This window comes from Antechinus flavipes, chromosome 4 (assembly GCF_016432865.1).
Source record: "Antechinus flavipes isolate AdamAnt ecotype Samford, QLD, Australia chromosome 4, AdamAnt_v2, whole genome shotgun sequence".
Lineage (NCBI taxonomy): Eukaryota > Metazoa > Chordata > Mammalia > Dasyuromorphia > Dasyuridae > Antechinus > Antechinus flavipes.
The window spans coordinates 281,543,451-281,558,651 of NC_067401.1; the positions used below are offsets into that span (position 1 = coordinate 281,543,451).

Consider the following 15,201-nt stretch of genomic DNA (forward strand, 5'->3'; position numbering starts at 1 on the left):
TCGAAGATAATCTCATTTGAAAGCAGCTTACATTCAATTAAGAGAGAGAAGTATATAAATAAGTATATATCAAATAAAGAGAATATGAGGTAATTTAGGTTCATAAGCCCTATGAATTGGAGAGAGGGAATCAGAATAAGTCTCATCTAGAAGATGGTACTTGAGCTGTTTCTTAAAGAAGAGGGATTCTTTACATGTCAAGAAAGGTTTACTTGATTGGATAGAACAATGCAAGAGGTTGAATAATGTCAAGTGAAGCTAGAAAGTTAAATTGGAGTTAAGTCTGAAAAGATTTGAAGATAAAAGAGGAGTTATATTTGACTCTAAAAACAAGAAAAAACTACTGGAGTTGACACAATAGTGGAGTCCCATTGTCAGAAGCAGACTTAAGGAAAATCACATTAGCAACAGTACATACAATAGACTGAAATGGGGAAAAAATTTGAGGAAGGGAGACAAATTGGGACACCTGAAATAATCTAGAAGGAAAAGTGATGACAGCCTAAGTTAAGCTATGAGTGGAGAGAAGGGGTCAAATATATCTGAGAGATTAGTAATTTGACAAAGTAGAAGTTTCTGTAGCAGAAACTTAAGAGAATTTAGAAGAATTTAAGGAAATTTAGAAGCAAAGACAGCAGTGGGGAAGAAGGGTTAAGTGGAAAAATAATTCAACTTTGGCCATTTTGAACTTGAGTTATCTTCAGGGCATCTAATTTGAAGCATCTATTAGGTCATTGATAATATAGTTCAGGGGAGAACCTAGGACTGTTTAGAGAGACAGATATAAATATCTCTCTGAATCATTTGTATACAGATGATAGTTAAACCACTGGAGTTTATGACTTAACCAATAAGACTAACAAGAATTCATCCACTTCATTCAATTTTCATAAGCTTTAGAAAAATGAGTAAAAGGTATTCAAACAATTTTTAAAATATATTTTAAATATCTTTTTTAATTTTTAAAAATATTAATTTTTTTCTTTTAAAAACCTTAAAACTTAAATTATTTGTCCAAGTAAAAATGTTTCTGAATTTTTAAAATAGTTCTTCATAATATCTATCTCATCTTTATGTACAATACAAATATTTAAATTTACTTTTCCTCATCTTACAATTCTAATTCTTAAAATTCTACTATACATATCAAAGGAAGTTTCTTTAAAATTGGAGACCAAAGGATTGTGTAATAAAAAGAACATATAAGACCTCTCAAAAAAATTTAACAAATATAGTATCTTATTACTAAAATTATAAAGATTCTTTTACTATATTATTTAGTTGAGATGAAAGTAATAAGAAAAAAGCTTCTTACCCTGGAGGCATCTGACAAGAGCAGCACATATAAAAAGCCTGAATAACAGCACTTAGCCGGTTAGCTGTCATGGAGATAACATCCTGACAATCCACACTAGCTTCCTGTTTCCCTGCATCATCTGGTTTAGATTCCCCTGTGTCAATGGATATATTTTCTCTGCTTCCAGTTCCTGGACCACCAAATGAAGGGATAGAAGTAGTATCTTGTTGATCTGGCCCCTTTTGCTTCAATAAAATAGAAGTAATATTGGTCGAGTCCTTTTTGTTTTTCATCAACTCTGTGGCTATTAACACTAGCCATTCATCTAATGAGTGCCAGAGCAACTCCAAAGGCTGTGAAAAAAGAAATATGAAAAATTTTAAATAAATTTTAAGGAAAAAACCTCATAAACTTATTAATATAATTCCTTAAATATACAGAATGCATTTCTAAATAACTATAATAAAAAGTCAATCATTTTTCAAAATGAGGTGATAATTTTAGAAAATAAACTTAAGTTACCAGGTTTTAAATAAAATACAAGGTTTTTTTTCCAACAAAAGGAAGGAAAATTAACTTGCTTATAAAGCATAAATGCAAGAAAATTTAAAAATGAAAAAATTAAATTCAGAAATAATAGAAAAGTTAATCTGTCCATCCAGTTGCTTTTTTTAAAAAAGTTGTTCAATATAGTGATACAAATGAAACAGAGAATACTGCATTCAAAGTTAAAAGATATCAGCTCTATTACTTGCCAGCTATATATCCCTGAGCAAGTAATTTTCCCTATTCTGAGACTGGCTTCGCTCATCTCTATAATAAGGGGATTTAATTAGATGATTCTTAAGACAATCCACCTCTAATATTCTACAAATCTTATGAAATTTATTCTTTTCAAAACACATATCTGTTGCTAATGTAATCCCAAGGAGGTTGTTGCTATATAGAACATTGACTTACACAATGTCAACTACTTCATGCTTTTCAAGAAATTCAAAATATAAACTTACATTTTAAAAGATTCTCAAAAATAAACTTTCTTGTAATATGCAATTAGCTTACTGTGTTCCTTATAAAGAACTCTTCAAATTAAGACAATTTGTAAAGATAACCCACAAAATAATGTGGATTTCACAGTAAAACATATAGCTGTCCCAAGAATTAGTCATTTGAAAAACGAAAAAGATTAAACCATCATAAAAAAGGATTTTCTGGAAAATTCATTCCCCAACTCACCTCCATACAAGAAAAAAAAAAGCCATTAATTATGACTTTAATTGATGAGATAATCTTTCCTTGTCCCATTTTTCCTAGAGCCTTTCCTAGGCTCTCTCCTCTACCCCATTATATTCTATATAATATACTATCTGCCTAGAAACCTGTAAGAATAAGTTGTCTTTATATTCCTAGTGTCTACAGCAGTGTCTTGAATAACGCATGAGCTTAATAAACATTTGTTGAACTGAATTGTTGCCTCATTTCTACAAAGTTCTAAATTTCCTCATTGATAAATAGTCAAAGCATATAAATAAGCAGTTCCCAGGGAAAGAAATAAACTATTGAGAAGCCATATGAAAAAAATTATCCAAGTTACTAAACAGAAAAACACAAATTAAAGCAGATCTGAAGTTCTACCTCTTACCTATCAAAGTAGCAAAGCTAACCAAAAAAAAAAAAAAAAACATGAAAGTGACAAATTCTATAAGGGCTAGAGAGCAGGAAGCACTGGTACGCATATAAATTGGTGCAGCCATTCTGGAAAGCATTTTAGAATCATCCCCAAAGTTACTAATTGATGCAAATACTTTTGTCTAACAATACCACTACTAAGTTCATACATCAAAGAATCAAAGAAAGAAGAAAAAATCCTGCATATACAATAATATTTATAGTAGTTTTTTTGTGATGGCCAAAAACTGAAAAGGGAATGTTTATCAATTAGGAAACAGCTGAACAAACTACTGTATTAATGCAAAAGAATACTGGTGTGTTATAAGAATGAGACAGTTTTTAGAGAAACCCAAGAAATCTTAGGGTAAGAGTGAAGTGAACAGAAACAGAAGACTATATTTTAGAGACTTCAAGAAATCTGATCTACAGTTAATTATGATTCAAAGGACTAATGAGAATGTCACACACTTAACAGATGATGAAACAAATATGGGGAATAAGACATATTTTTTGGCATGGCCAATTTAGAAATTTGTTTTTCTTGACATTGCATATTAATTACAAAGGTTGTGTTTTTCTTTTTTGTTGTTACTTTTACAGTGCAGAGAAATATATGGGAAAAGAAATGCTTGTAAATTGAAAAACATTTTATTTTTTAAAATAAAAATATCACTCTTTTAAGTGTGACAGAATGGAAAATTATATATAACAGTTCTACATCATTATTGAATAACAAAATTAGACATTGACAGGTTACCTAGGGCTATCTTCGGACAATATCAGACTTTGGATCCCAGACAGAAAAAAATATATTTTGTTTAACTTCCACAGAAAACTACATAACAACTCTCAGTTACACTAGAAAGAATTTCACAGAATTGTAAGATTTAGAATAATCTAAATTCATCTAATTCAACTTCCTCATTTTACAAATGAGGAAACTAAGACTCGAGAGAGCATTCACTGCTAACTTAAATTTTTCAAGCTAAAACTTGAGTACAATTCTTCCTTCTTCATATCCCTAGTCTGTTCTAATACAGCATATCGAGCAAAAACTTTGTTGAACATAAAAACTGGGCTCAACAAACATATCACAATATTTGTCCATTTACTCAACAATATTTATTATGCACCAATTATATACACAAAGCAATACTTGAAAGAGCTAAAAAGATCATCAACATGTATGTACTAAATATGCTACATCTACAACAAATGATTTATACACACTAAGGAAAATGTAACTACACCTGTAATTAAGTTTTCCATAACTGTAATGTGGAGGTGACCAAGAATTTTTAAGGCTGTGCTAGTGTAGTACAGACGCTAGAAACCTAAAGTCTGGTCCCAACAACCAAGTCATTACCTATTATCTAAGAAATAGCCTAGTAAAGTTCCAAAGATGCATCACCAGATTGGCCAAATTGATGCATTTTTTTTTGATCACAGTAATCCTTAAAGTTCATCAAAAAAATTGTACAGAAATTGTGATGATATGGAGCATTAGCAGCCAGACCAATTAAAAAAAAAGAAAAGACAAACACAGATCCTTAAAATATAAGAATAGCTAAATAACTTTTCAAAACTATATACAAACTCTAGGCATAACACTACTAATGATCCTAATTTGGGATACAAAAACATTTGGGCAAAATGTTATTATAAGGAATAAATAGTTCCAAAAGAATAATGTTATAAACCAATGATTGGCTAAATGATGCTATTAGCAGTCTCACAACTTTAGTGTGGGAATTGCTTCTAATACATTAACAAGTTTATTGTAAAGTAGAACTGGATGATGCAAAGTGAAGGAAGACAGGCCCATATCAAGGTTAAACTACAGGTTTAAAATATAACCAAGTAGTGTATCAAGTGATCCGAGAGGATTATAAAAGCTCATTACTAGTATTATACAGTGTTATCAACATGATCTTAAAACCCTAAATATTCCCAGCCAAATAATATCGCATATTTTAATTCTGTTGACAAACCCATGGTGAGAAAAAATTTTAAAAACATGTTCATAAATTTCTTTGTGTCAAAGTAAACAATCCCATAAATAGGAAACCATATTTTTAAAATGTACAAAAAAAGATACAGCATTACCTGAAATGTCTAATTCTCAAACTCTTTCTTATTATACCCTGCTAACACCTATCACGTATAATCATTACAATGTATCCTAAGTTAACAGGTAAACAATGTTTAACAACATGAAATTTAACGGACTTTTTTTGAGTCGTGGAAAACAAAAAAATACAACTAGAAATGTCTTCTAATAAAAATGTATGGTTTTTCAATCCAATGTCACTGAAAAATCCATTTCACCTAGCAGCCACAACAGTCTCCTAGCCTCCTGTCATATATCTAATTCCAAATCACATAAAAAAGGTCAAATTTGCTGCCCTTTGAAGATTTATTGAGAGACAAGATTAAAAGCATTAAGGGCAATCAGTCTTATTTACCTTAACTGTTCATATTAAAAACAGACAGAAGTATGGTCTGAAAGGTGGCTTTGTCAACAAGGAGATCTAAAATTTAAGATAGAAAATATATTCAGAAGCAACTATAATTATGCATAGTGTAAAAAAAAAGATATATAAACAAAAGTATACACAGTACAAAAGTACTATATGTTATGAATGGAATAGAACAAAAATCATAGAAAAATAAGAGATGTAAAAGATAATTTAAAAGCTCCTGAAAAGAGAGGGGGAAGTTAAAGAGGGAAGAAAGGCTGACCTACTTTTCTTGATATCTCAAGAAAAAAAAAAATTGAACCTAAAGGACAAATGCCAATACAAAGTCTGCTTAATAGTTATATGATCTTCTAATAAAAGTATTAAGAATATGATGGACCTAGATTTAATCAAATATTAAAAATACCTTATTACTAAGGCAAAACTGAAGAACATTAAAAATAGGTATACTAAAACAATAACTCAGTCCTTTTCCAAGAGAGCTAAGAAACAAAAGGTCAATCAATATATAAGCATTTATTAAGCATCTAACTATGTGCCAGGCACTGTGTTTAAAAGATGGAGCTTATGTAATCATATGGGAAATCATGGAACAAAATGGAATCTTGCTATGTTACAGTGATTAACAAATTTCAACAAAACTCTGGAATCAAAAATTTGGTTTTTGATGTGACAAGGAAATCAACTTATTACTAACAAAGCTATTTTCTTTCCAAAAAAAAACCATGTGATATGAAAATCTGCATTAAGAAATGTTTGACCACTTTCTTCCAGGAGAGGGCACAGTAAAACCACAAGAAAACCAACAAGAAAAAGAACACCCCCCCCCCAAAAAAAAAAAAAAAAAAACTCCTAAAAGCCAAAACAATCATGAAAGGATCTAATTTCTACTAAATACATGATACCATTTTACTGGAACATTTTTAATAAAGGTCTAAATTCTCCCAATAAAACAATAGAATCCTATGAATAATATAGCATACTATTTTGTGAATAACAAAATTATGTAAAATATAGTTTATTATTTTACTTGATATATTTTGAAAACTTAATATAAAATAAGGCAAAGTAATATTTGTGCTCTAAAATAATCTTTAAACAAATTACCTCTAAAAAAACATATATAGGTATGTGTACAACTTACAGGTAGGTAGATAGACTGATAAGAGAGAGATGGATGGATGTTTCTAGTCATTTAAAACAAATTCTTTCCTTCATTCTTGTATATTTAATATACAAAAATAGAAAGTCAAAACAGAGGCATTAACATGACTTCAAAGTATTATTTGTTCTGTAACCTCTTAATTTAATTGCAATATAAGGTGAGCACTGAAGGGGTAATACTACCTTGGATTTTTACATAGAATCTTTCTGCCAAGGATTCCACCCATGCAAGCCAGTATATGAAAAGAAGCTGAAGTGATACAAAATTTTTTAGGAAAATAACTCAAATAGTTTTCACTGAAGTCATTCAGCAGGTAATGCTAAATCAAAAACAAACTGGAGAGCAAAAAATCTTGCTGGTTTTTTAATGTATGAAATATGTACTAAAAAGTAGATTATAGGAAATATACTTTAATATAGAAATATCAAGTGGAAAAGAATATATTCTCCTTCTTCTCCTTACTAAAAAATGTAAAACATAAAAGTAGACCAAAAAAAAAAAGCCCAAACCACAATTCATTTTCATTTTAACAATCAAAATTTCAGAAAAAACAAATTTTTAAATTTGACGTATTTCTAATCTGACAGTAAAACATTAACTAAAACAATTACACTATATATACAATAAAAAATTATTTTTAAAATTTATTCTTAAGAAAGAAGAAAAGAAAGCTCACCAATTAAAAGTCTGAGTGATGAATAGTTAAAGATGAAAAGGAAAAGGCATACCTAACTTAAAAACAGATATGGGTATGAACCAAACTTACGTCCTGTTCATGAGGGTTCTGATTAAAGAATGCATGCTTTGTGAAATTCATCTCTTTAACGTCTATCTTCCTAACAACGTCATATACTTTTCTGACCTTGAACACCTGACTTCTTGGAGTTTTATTCCCATTGTAGCCCATATCAATTCCATTATTGGGAGAGGATGGGCCAATTCGAAAGACATGACAAAACATCCTCACAATCCTTAAGAGACTCTTCATTTGTGCTTCATAATTGCTAGACAGGCTGAAAGGAAAAGTAATATAAAACACATTAGATGCATTAAAATAAATCTGTAGCTCCAGATTTATTTTTAAAGATTTTAATTTATCCTATGGCCTGACTACCCATTTCATCAAATCTAAATGGAGCAAAATTTTCCTTACCTCTTATCATAATGAAGAAACTGAGTGTTCTAGTTGATACAATTATTCAATACAAACACAAATTATCAATGTTCAAAAAAGCTTTATATTATTTACAACAAATAATATAAAGGATGAAATATATAACCACTTGTTCTTACAGAGTAATTTAAGCACTTAAGTATATTTTTGCAATCTAAAAGTTTGCTTTTCTGTGAGTTATTTACAAACAAAGAAATATATGGAAATTAAGTTCTTAGTTCAACCCACAAGATCTTATTAGATCTGCAACAAACTTTTGACAATTCAGATAGCATTGTAGGATTTTCAGTGCCCTCATAACGGTCACTGCGCATATGAATTAAAATTATATTAATCATTATAAGGTCCTTCTCCAACATGAAATTGTCATAAAAGAGAGAAATCTCAATTTTTTAAAGCTATACCAATGACAAACAACCTCTGATATGTCATCCCAAAACAGAAAGGCTTCAAGGAAGGTCCTAGTCACAGAATTCATAGCACTTATCTAAGAATCAGCCTTATTAAGTTCGAAAAAACTCATTACCAAGTTAGCCAAAAGGTGATTGAACTTAGAGGGCCAAGATATTCATGAGCACTATATGCTAAGCAGTGAAAAATATGATCTGCATGAATGAAGGGAACAAATCAAGGATCACTAAAGGTCTATATATAGCTATAAAAGGTACAGGAAATGGACTCAATCCAAATCATTCCTGATGATGCACCCTAAAAGCAATGTCATCGACATATAAATCGCTAATAGCAACCATCTTAGGCTCTTTGCCTAAAGGCAGAACACAAAATTGTGCCATCTCCTAGGAAGCATAAGTACTTTTCTCAAAATGTAATTATATTGGAAGCTAAATCAGCCTATTCCCAAGTTACTTTAGCCTCTTCAGTAAAATCTTTTTTTGTTATATCTCAATGTCTTCTGATACTGTAGTATAAGATTCCCACTAGGTTGGTATGTCTTCTGGTTTTCTGGGTGCCACATAATAAAGCATTTATTTTCCTAGAGATATACTAGTTCTGTTTCAAAACACATTTCAATGCATCAAGGATCTGATTTCAATGGTATGTGTAATTCTTCCAACAGAAAATCCCTCTAAATTTTGAATAGATAGATTCAATAACTGGCCCTTAAGGGGTTTCTGATTTAATTAAGAGAGAAAAATACATAAGCATGCAGAAAGTTAAAATATCTTAAATAATGTTAAGCCACAGAAAAAGATATCAAATTGAGTACATGATTAATTATCAATTGATCATATAGACAATGATTACAGATTTTCAGAGAAGACAAGAATACTTTGAGGTAGGAACCATTCTTATCTAACTCAATCTCTTTAAGGCTTTTCTCATCTTCCCAAAGAAATTTACAAGCAAAAATGGACGAAACTAAAAAGAAAAGATGAACAAAAGGACAAAGAGAGACCAAGAATAAAATGCATAGATGTATGTTTTATTATGTTAAAAAAAAAAAAAAAAGTTGTGGAGAATCAGATAAGTTACAGAAGATGTGTGTGAGAGAGAGAGAGAGAGAGAGAGAGAGAGAGAGAGAGAGAGAGAGAGAGAAAGAGAGAGAGAATGTGTGTGTGTGTGTGTAGGAGACAAGCAAAATAGAATGCTTATTTCATTATCTGCATAGATAAGAAATTTCTGAGCTGTCTGAGAGGATTGGCTGTCTAAGACTGAAATGCTCTTTCAGGTAAAGCATATGGCCTAAAAGGAAGGAAATTATTTGGTGAATAGTGAATCAAATATCTCATATCATTCAAAATGCCTTATGCCACTATCTGTATCTTCACCCCTATTTTACAAAAGGGAGTGGCCTTTTTCCAAGCCAACACAAAATCCTCTACACACACAAGTGATCCCATTCCATCCTAATTGACCTCCTCCAACATTCTCAGCTCTCTGTTGTCTCTAATTTCTCACAGTCTATCCTCCATCTTCAAAAAACCCTCACTGGACCTAGCCATCCCCACTAGGCACTGTCCCATATCTCTCTGCCCTTTTCTGATTAAAATTCTTGATGAGATCATCTACACTAAGTGTCTTCACTTTATTTTTTCATATTTCTTAACTCTATACAGTCTAGTTTCTCATCTCATCATTCAATTTCCAATATTATTCTTTCCAAGATTACTAACAATCTTTTCAATTTCAAGTCTAATGGCCTTTTATCAATGCTCATCCATCTTGATCCCTGTAGCCTCTGACACATTGATCATCCTCCTCCCCTTCTAGATATCCTCTTCTCTCTAATCTATGTTTTTACAACATTGTTCTATCCTAGTTCTATCTAGTCCAACCAAATTTGACCATTCTTTCTCAGTTTACTTTGGTACAACTTCATCCAGGTCACACTTACTATGTGTGTCCCCAAAAGCCCCTGTATAGGATCCTCTTACCATATCCATCTATTCTTTTTCACTTGATAATTTCATCAGTTCTTTTGAATTTAATTATCACTTCTATGCTAATGATTCTCAAATATACTTATCTTGCCCTGACCTTTCTAATCTGTAGTCTAGGCTCCAGCTGCCAAATGCACATGTCAAGCTCAATGTTCTGTAGACATTTTAAACTAAACATGTTAAAACTGAGCTCATTTTCTTTCCACCTAAACCTTCCTCTTTTCTAAACATTCCTGTCGCTTTTGAGGACACAACCAGGCAGCTAGAAGCAGCGAATGAAGCACCAGTCCTAGAATCAGGAAGACCTGAATTCTGCGTAACTACAGGCTAGTCACTCAACTCTACCTCAGTCCCTTAAGACTGTAAAATGGAGATGAAAAGAGCAACTACTTCACAGTGTTGTTATAAGAAATAAATGAGTGATATAGGAGGAGGTTACTATAGTGCCTGATCCTTGGTAGGCACCGAATAAATCCTTATAGCCTTCTCACCCTACATTCATAGCCCAGCACCATCCTCACTCCCCACACCCAATCAATTGACAAGTCCTGTCATTTCTACCTCTCCTATATATCCCCTTGTCTACTCTGATCTTTAAAAATCACAAGAGGAACTGTTGGTCCTTACCTCAAATCTCTACCCACTCCAACTGTCCGCTACTCAGCTGTCAAAATGATCTTCTTAAAGTCCAGGTCTGATTATGTCAGTCCCAACCCCAACTACTCCACTGAATAAAACTCCAGTGGCTCCTTAACACATCCAAGATTATATATAAAATTTTATATGACCCTTAAAGCCCTTCAAACCTGGACCTTTGTACCTTTTGGGCTTCTTATACCTTAATTACCCCTACATACTCTGCAAGTCAACAGTGCTGGCCTCCTTGCTGGTCCTTACAGACACTCCACACCCATGGACTCCAGGCATCTTCAGAGGCTGTCCCTCATTAAGGAGGATTGGGAAAGGCTTATTGTAGAAGATAAAATTTTATCTGGGACTTGAAGAGGTAGAAAAGAGTCCTTTCTCAATCCTCCTTAATGCTCTCTCCTTAATTATCTCTAATTTATCCTGAATATATCCTGTTTCTATATGGATGTTTGCAGGCTGCTACCTCCGCTTCCACATTAAATTGTGATCTTGAGAGCAGGAACTTCTTTTTGAAATTTCTTTGTATACCTAGAGGTTAGCACAGTTCCTGGTACATAGTAAGTACTTGATAAATGCTTACTTATTACTGACAAAGAAGAGGCAATATGAGGAAGTTAAGAAAAGAAGAAAGAGATCTAGAATTATCTAATAAAAGACATGGAATCAAATTTAAGGAGCCACCTTCAGGCTTTTATCTTTTCTCATTTAGTCTATAATGGCCTCCTAAATGGTCTTTCTACTTCCAGTCCTACCCCTCCTCTTCAATTCATCATTCATATGGCTCCCAAAATAATCTAAGACATAGTTCTGATTCCTCTACTCAAAAATCTTAAATAAGATTTTTGGTCTATAACATAAAATAAAAATACTTATTTTGGCCCTGATATAATATGGTTTTCACCTACCTTTCTAGATCTATTTTATAGTTTTCAATTCAGGGATAGGGTGGGTTGGGGATGGGGGAAAAAATCATATCAGGATGAGAGACTTCAAAACCATGCCAAATCTGAATTACATAATTGGGAACATTTAACCTAAAGAAGTTTCAGGAAAGATATGAGCATCTTTCAATTTTTTGAAGACCTAGCTTGAAAACTTTTTTCATTTGGTTCTGAAGGGCAAAACTAGAAACAATGGTTCAAAGTGACAGAAGAGCAGATTTCGGGTCAATATAAGTCAAAACTTACTAATAATTATGATTTTCCAAAGGTGATAAGGATTGTGTCACAAGGTACTGAATTACTATACCGGGGAATATCCAAGTAGAAAGCATTTGTCAAAGATGTCTCAGGGCATCAAATGTCCAACTATTCTTTTAAACAAAATGAGGTGCTGTTACACTTTACTAAACTTTACTAAACACTAATATTTGGTCAGTATATAATATTTACATCTCATTGTTAAGAGATAGTATCCAAGAAGGTTAAATATTTCTTAAGAAAAAAAGACTAAAACAGATTACTCCAAAAAGTAGTTTCCCATTGACTTGTTTGCATTTTTTAATTCTTACCTAAGCAGTTTATGACCATTTGTTGTAGCAACTTCAGCAAGACTTGTCAGAATCTTTAGGTATTGGCTTTCGCTCTGCTGAGACAAATGCTCCAGAACTTGTCGCAACTGAATGTTTTAGAAATTTCAAAAATCTAATTAGCATTACAGCAATACATACAATTTCTCTGGTAATCAATTACCTACTCTTTTAAAATATATGCATAACAAGTCTAGAAGACAGTTTTCTCAAATTAAATTTTCCACAGATAATTTCTCTTTCTCGGTTTCAGAAGTTCAAGAAGTAAGTTATTTATACTTTGATAATTCTTCTGCCAAGAATTAAATAGTAAAGCTATGTATATATATTATGTATGCTAAACTCTATGCCTAATTGCCCTCACCATTCAGAACAGGAAGCTAGCAATACCACAATCAGGGTTCATCATGGAAAAATGCAACAACTTTATGAAATTTTAAATTTTGCTGTTTGCCAAAGAATATAGTTAAAATAAAGATAGAAATTACAAAGCCAGTGCACATCAAGCCTGACAGTAGAAACAAACTTGAATAGAAAACTTGTATCAACTGTGCAAATTTAGAGAGCACAGACTTAAAACATTTTGAATTCGTAAGTTAATATCTAATTCTGGCAGTACGGCACAAGTTATTTGATACTTGAACTTCACAGACTTTAGGCTGTGAAAGATATTTATAAAATCTAAAATGTAAATTTAACCAAGTACGTGCATATACATATACTTATTTACAAAATTTGTTGTTACCATATTTTCTCGAAGGTCTTCATTCTGTGTCATTTGAATAATTGTCTGGAAAAGCCTAGGGTGATACTGAATTAATACTTCACAAGTCTCTCCATAGCCACCCTACAAAAACAATATTTAAAAGTAAACTTTAATTATTAAATTCCTTTTAAAACATATATGCTCTGCATAATGAAATTATTTTAGACAGACCTTCCCTGTAAAGGAAAAATGTGAACAGTAGTTATCTGACATCTTATTTTGAAGTTTAAGGACAATTAAAAAAATCATACCTGTACACATAAATCCAGAGGGGTTACTCCATTTTTATCTGGCAGATATTTTGCTCCTCGTAAAAGAAGAATCTGTGCTGTGTCTCTCTGGCCATGACTGTAAAAACATTAAAACAAATACTAAAATGTATTCTTTTGGACTTAAAAGTCTTTATTTATTATGAATTATTAATGTCTGATAGCCCCTCCCTCCCAAAGCTCAGTTCTATCTTTATTTCTTGCAAAGTTGCCAGATTTTCTAAACCTAGGCCATACCATCACTAAGACACAGAAATAGTCCATTTATCATGGAAAATTTAATTTATACACAGTTTTCACTATAGATCACTCTCTTATCCTTTATACTTTCTTCTTTCTAGGTTTTTGGAAAAACATTTTCTCCTTATTTTCCTTCTATCTGACAAATCCCTCTCATTTCTAGTGCTTTGTCTCTGTTAATGCCTTATTTATTCTGTATGTAGCTTGTTTATACATATTTGTTTATTTGTTTTCTCTCTCAGTAGACTGGGAAGATCTTTGGGGGCAGGAACTGTCTTTTGTCTTTTTTTTTTTTTTTTTGGATCTGCAGCACTTACCATTGTGTCTGGCACACAGTAGTCAATTAATAAATGTTTACTAGTTTCCATGGACGACTAAAAATGTCTCTTGACTATGGGTTTGTAGATGCTTCCTACTATTCCTTTGGCAATTTCCTCTTTTCTCACCAGCCTCATCTTGATCCTCTTTCCCAAAGCAGTAGTTTTCAAATAAAGATTATACAATCATTTCTTGAATATGATATAGAAGAAATTACTGTTCAGGTCAAGTTGGTCTCAAGTACAAATGGCCTCTGCAGAGGTCCCTCCCAACTCAAAGATTCTATGTTTTGCCCTTCCCATTTCTCACTTTTTCTTTCCCAGGTACCACACACTGCTTTTACTGCTTTTCCATTGGGTCTCAGTCTCCCTCTCAATGTACTTAATCTGTATTATTATTTATATACTTGCTTTGTCCCTGTTTTATTCTATAAAAGAGACCTTTTCTTATCTAAGCTTCATAGATTCCCCAATACAGTGCTAAGTGCTTTAAAAATATTTATTGAAATTAATTTCATTCTATTCTAAGCTTTATCTCCACCAAAAAAAAAAAAAAATTCAAGAAAAATTTTCTATTTTTCCTCCATGACTCCTAAAGAAAAATTCTTAAATGAGTACAATTAGATTTTAATAATTTCTAAAATAAGTACTTAAAAGGGATGCTGCTTCTACTTGTTGGAAGTACATATTTTGGGTTTGGTTGGTTGGTTTTGTTGGAGTTTGGGAGCTTTTATTTGGGAGAAGGGGGTTGTTTTTGATAATATGCCCCCTGTTCAAATTTGCAAACCTGTTCCTCCATACTCCCAGTGTCCTTGACAAAACCTGCTGCCTCTGTCAGAAACCATCATTTAATTTTTAGCTCCCCACTACATCCAAAATACTCAGCTTAGAATCTACTTATTCGTTTAGCTTCTCTGTTGGAACCAAATCCCTAAATTGCTTCATTTTTTTCCCTCACCACTTTTATGTAAGGATTAGAAGAAAATGGAAAAAGGAACTGAGTTCCAGTCTCTTTTTTTTCTAATAGAACTGGAACCTGATGATATCTGCTGTACCATCTACTGACAGTGCTAGCTAGCTTGGGAGTGGCTACCACCACCTTCCTGTGCTTTTGGGTAAGCAGTTATTCCTATATGCAGACTATAAAAAAATCTAAAAGTGATATATCATATGGCCTCCATCTTCTCACTAAAGTAGGCTATCATAGATATTTGGGGAAATTAAGAAAGAGAAACAATAAGGAT

At 32.2% G+C, this 15,201-nt stretch overlaps 1 protein-coding gene across 4 annotated transcripts in view; it reads right to left on the reverse strand.

The window, feature by feature from the left end:
* Positions 1-15,201, reverse strand: part of HACE1 (HECT domain and ankyrin repeat containing E3 ubiquitin protein ligase 1) — a 91,463-nt gene that overhangs the window by 36,349 nt on the left and 39,913 nt on the right. For 2 of the 4 annotated variants that reach the window (XR_007953594.1, XM_051997452.1), the window contains exons 8-12: positions 13,383-13,479; positions 13,111-13,212; positions 12,348-12,454; positions 7,380-7,626; positions 1,316-1,650 (exon numbers count right to left, since the gene is read on the reverse strand). Coding sequence is in view for 3 of the 4 variants with exons in the window: in XM_051997452.1 (XP_051853412.1) it covers positions 1,316-1,650; positions 7,380-7,626; positions 12,348-12,454; positions 13,111-13,212; positions 13,383-13,479 (888 nt within the window). In the remaining variant the exon portion in view is untranslated. The remainder of the gene's footprint in view (positions 1-1,315; positions 1,651-7,379; positions 7,627-12,347; positions 12,455-13,110; positions 13,213-13,382; positions 13,480-15,201) is intronic. The other 2 variants (XM_051997453.1, XM_051997454.1) reach the window with 1 other exon arrangement.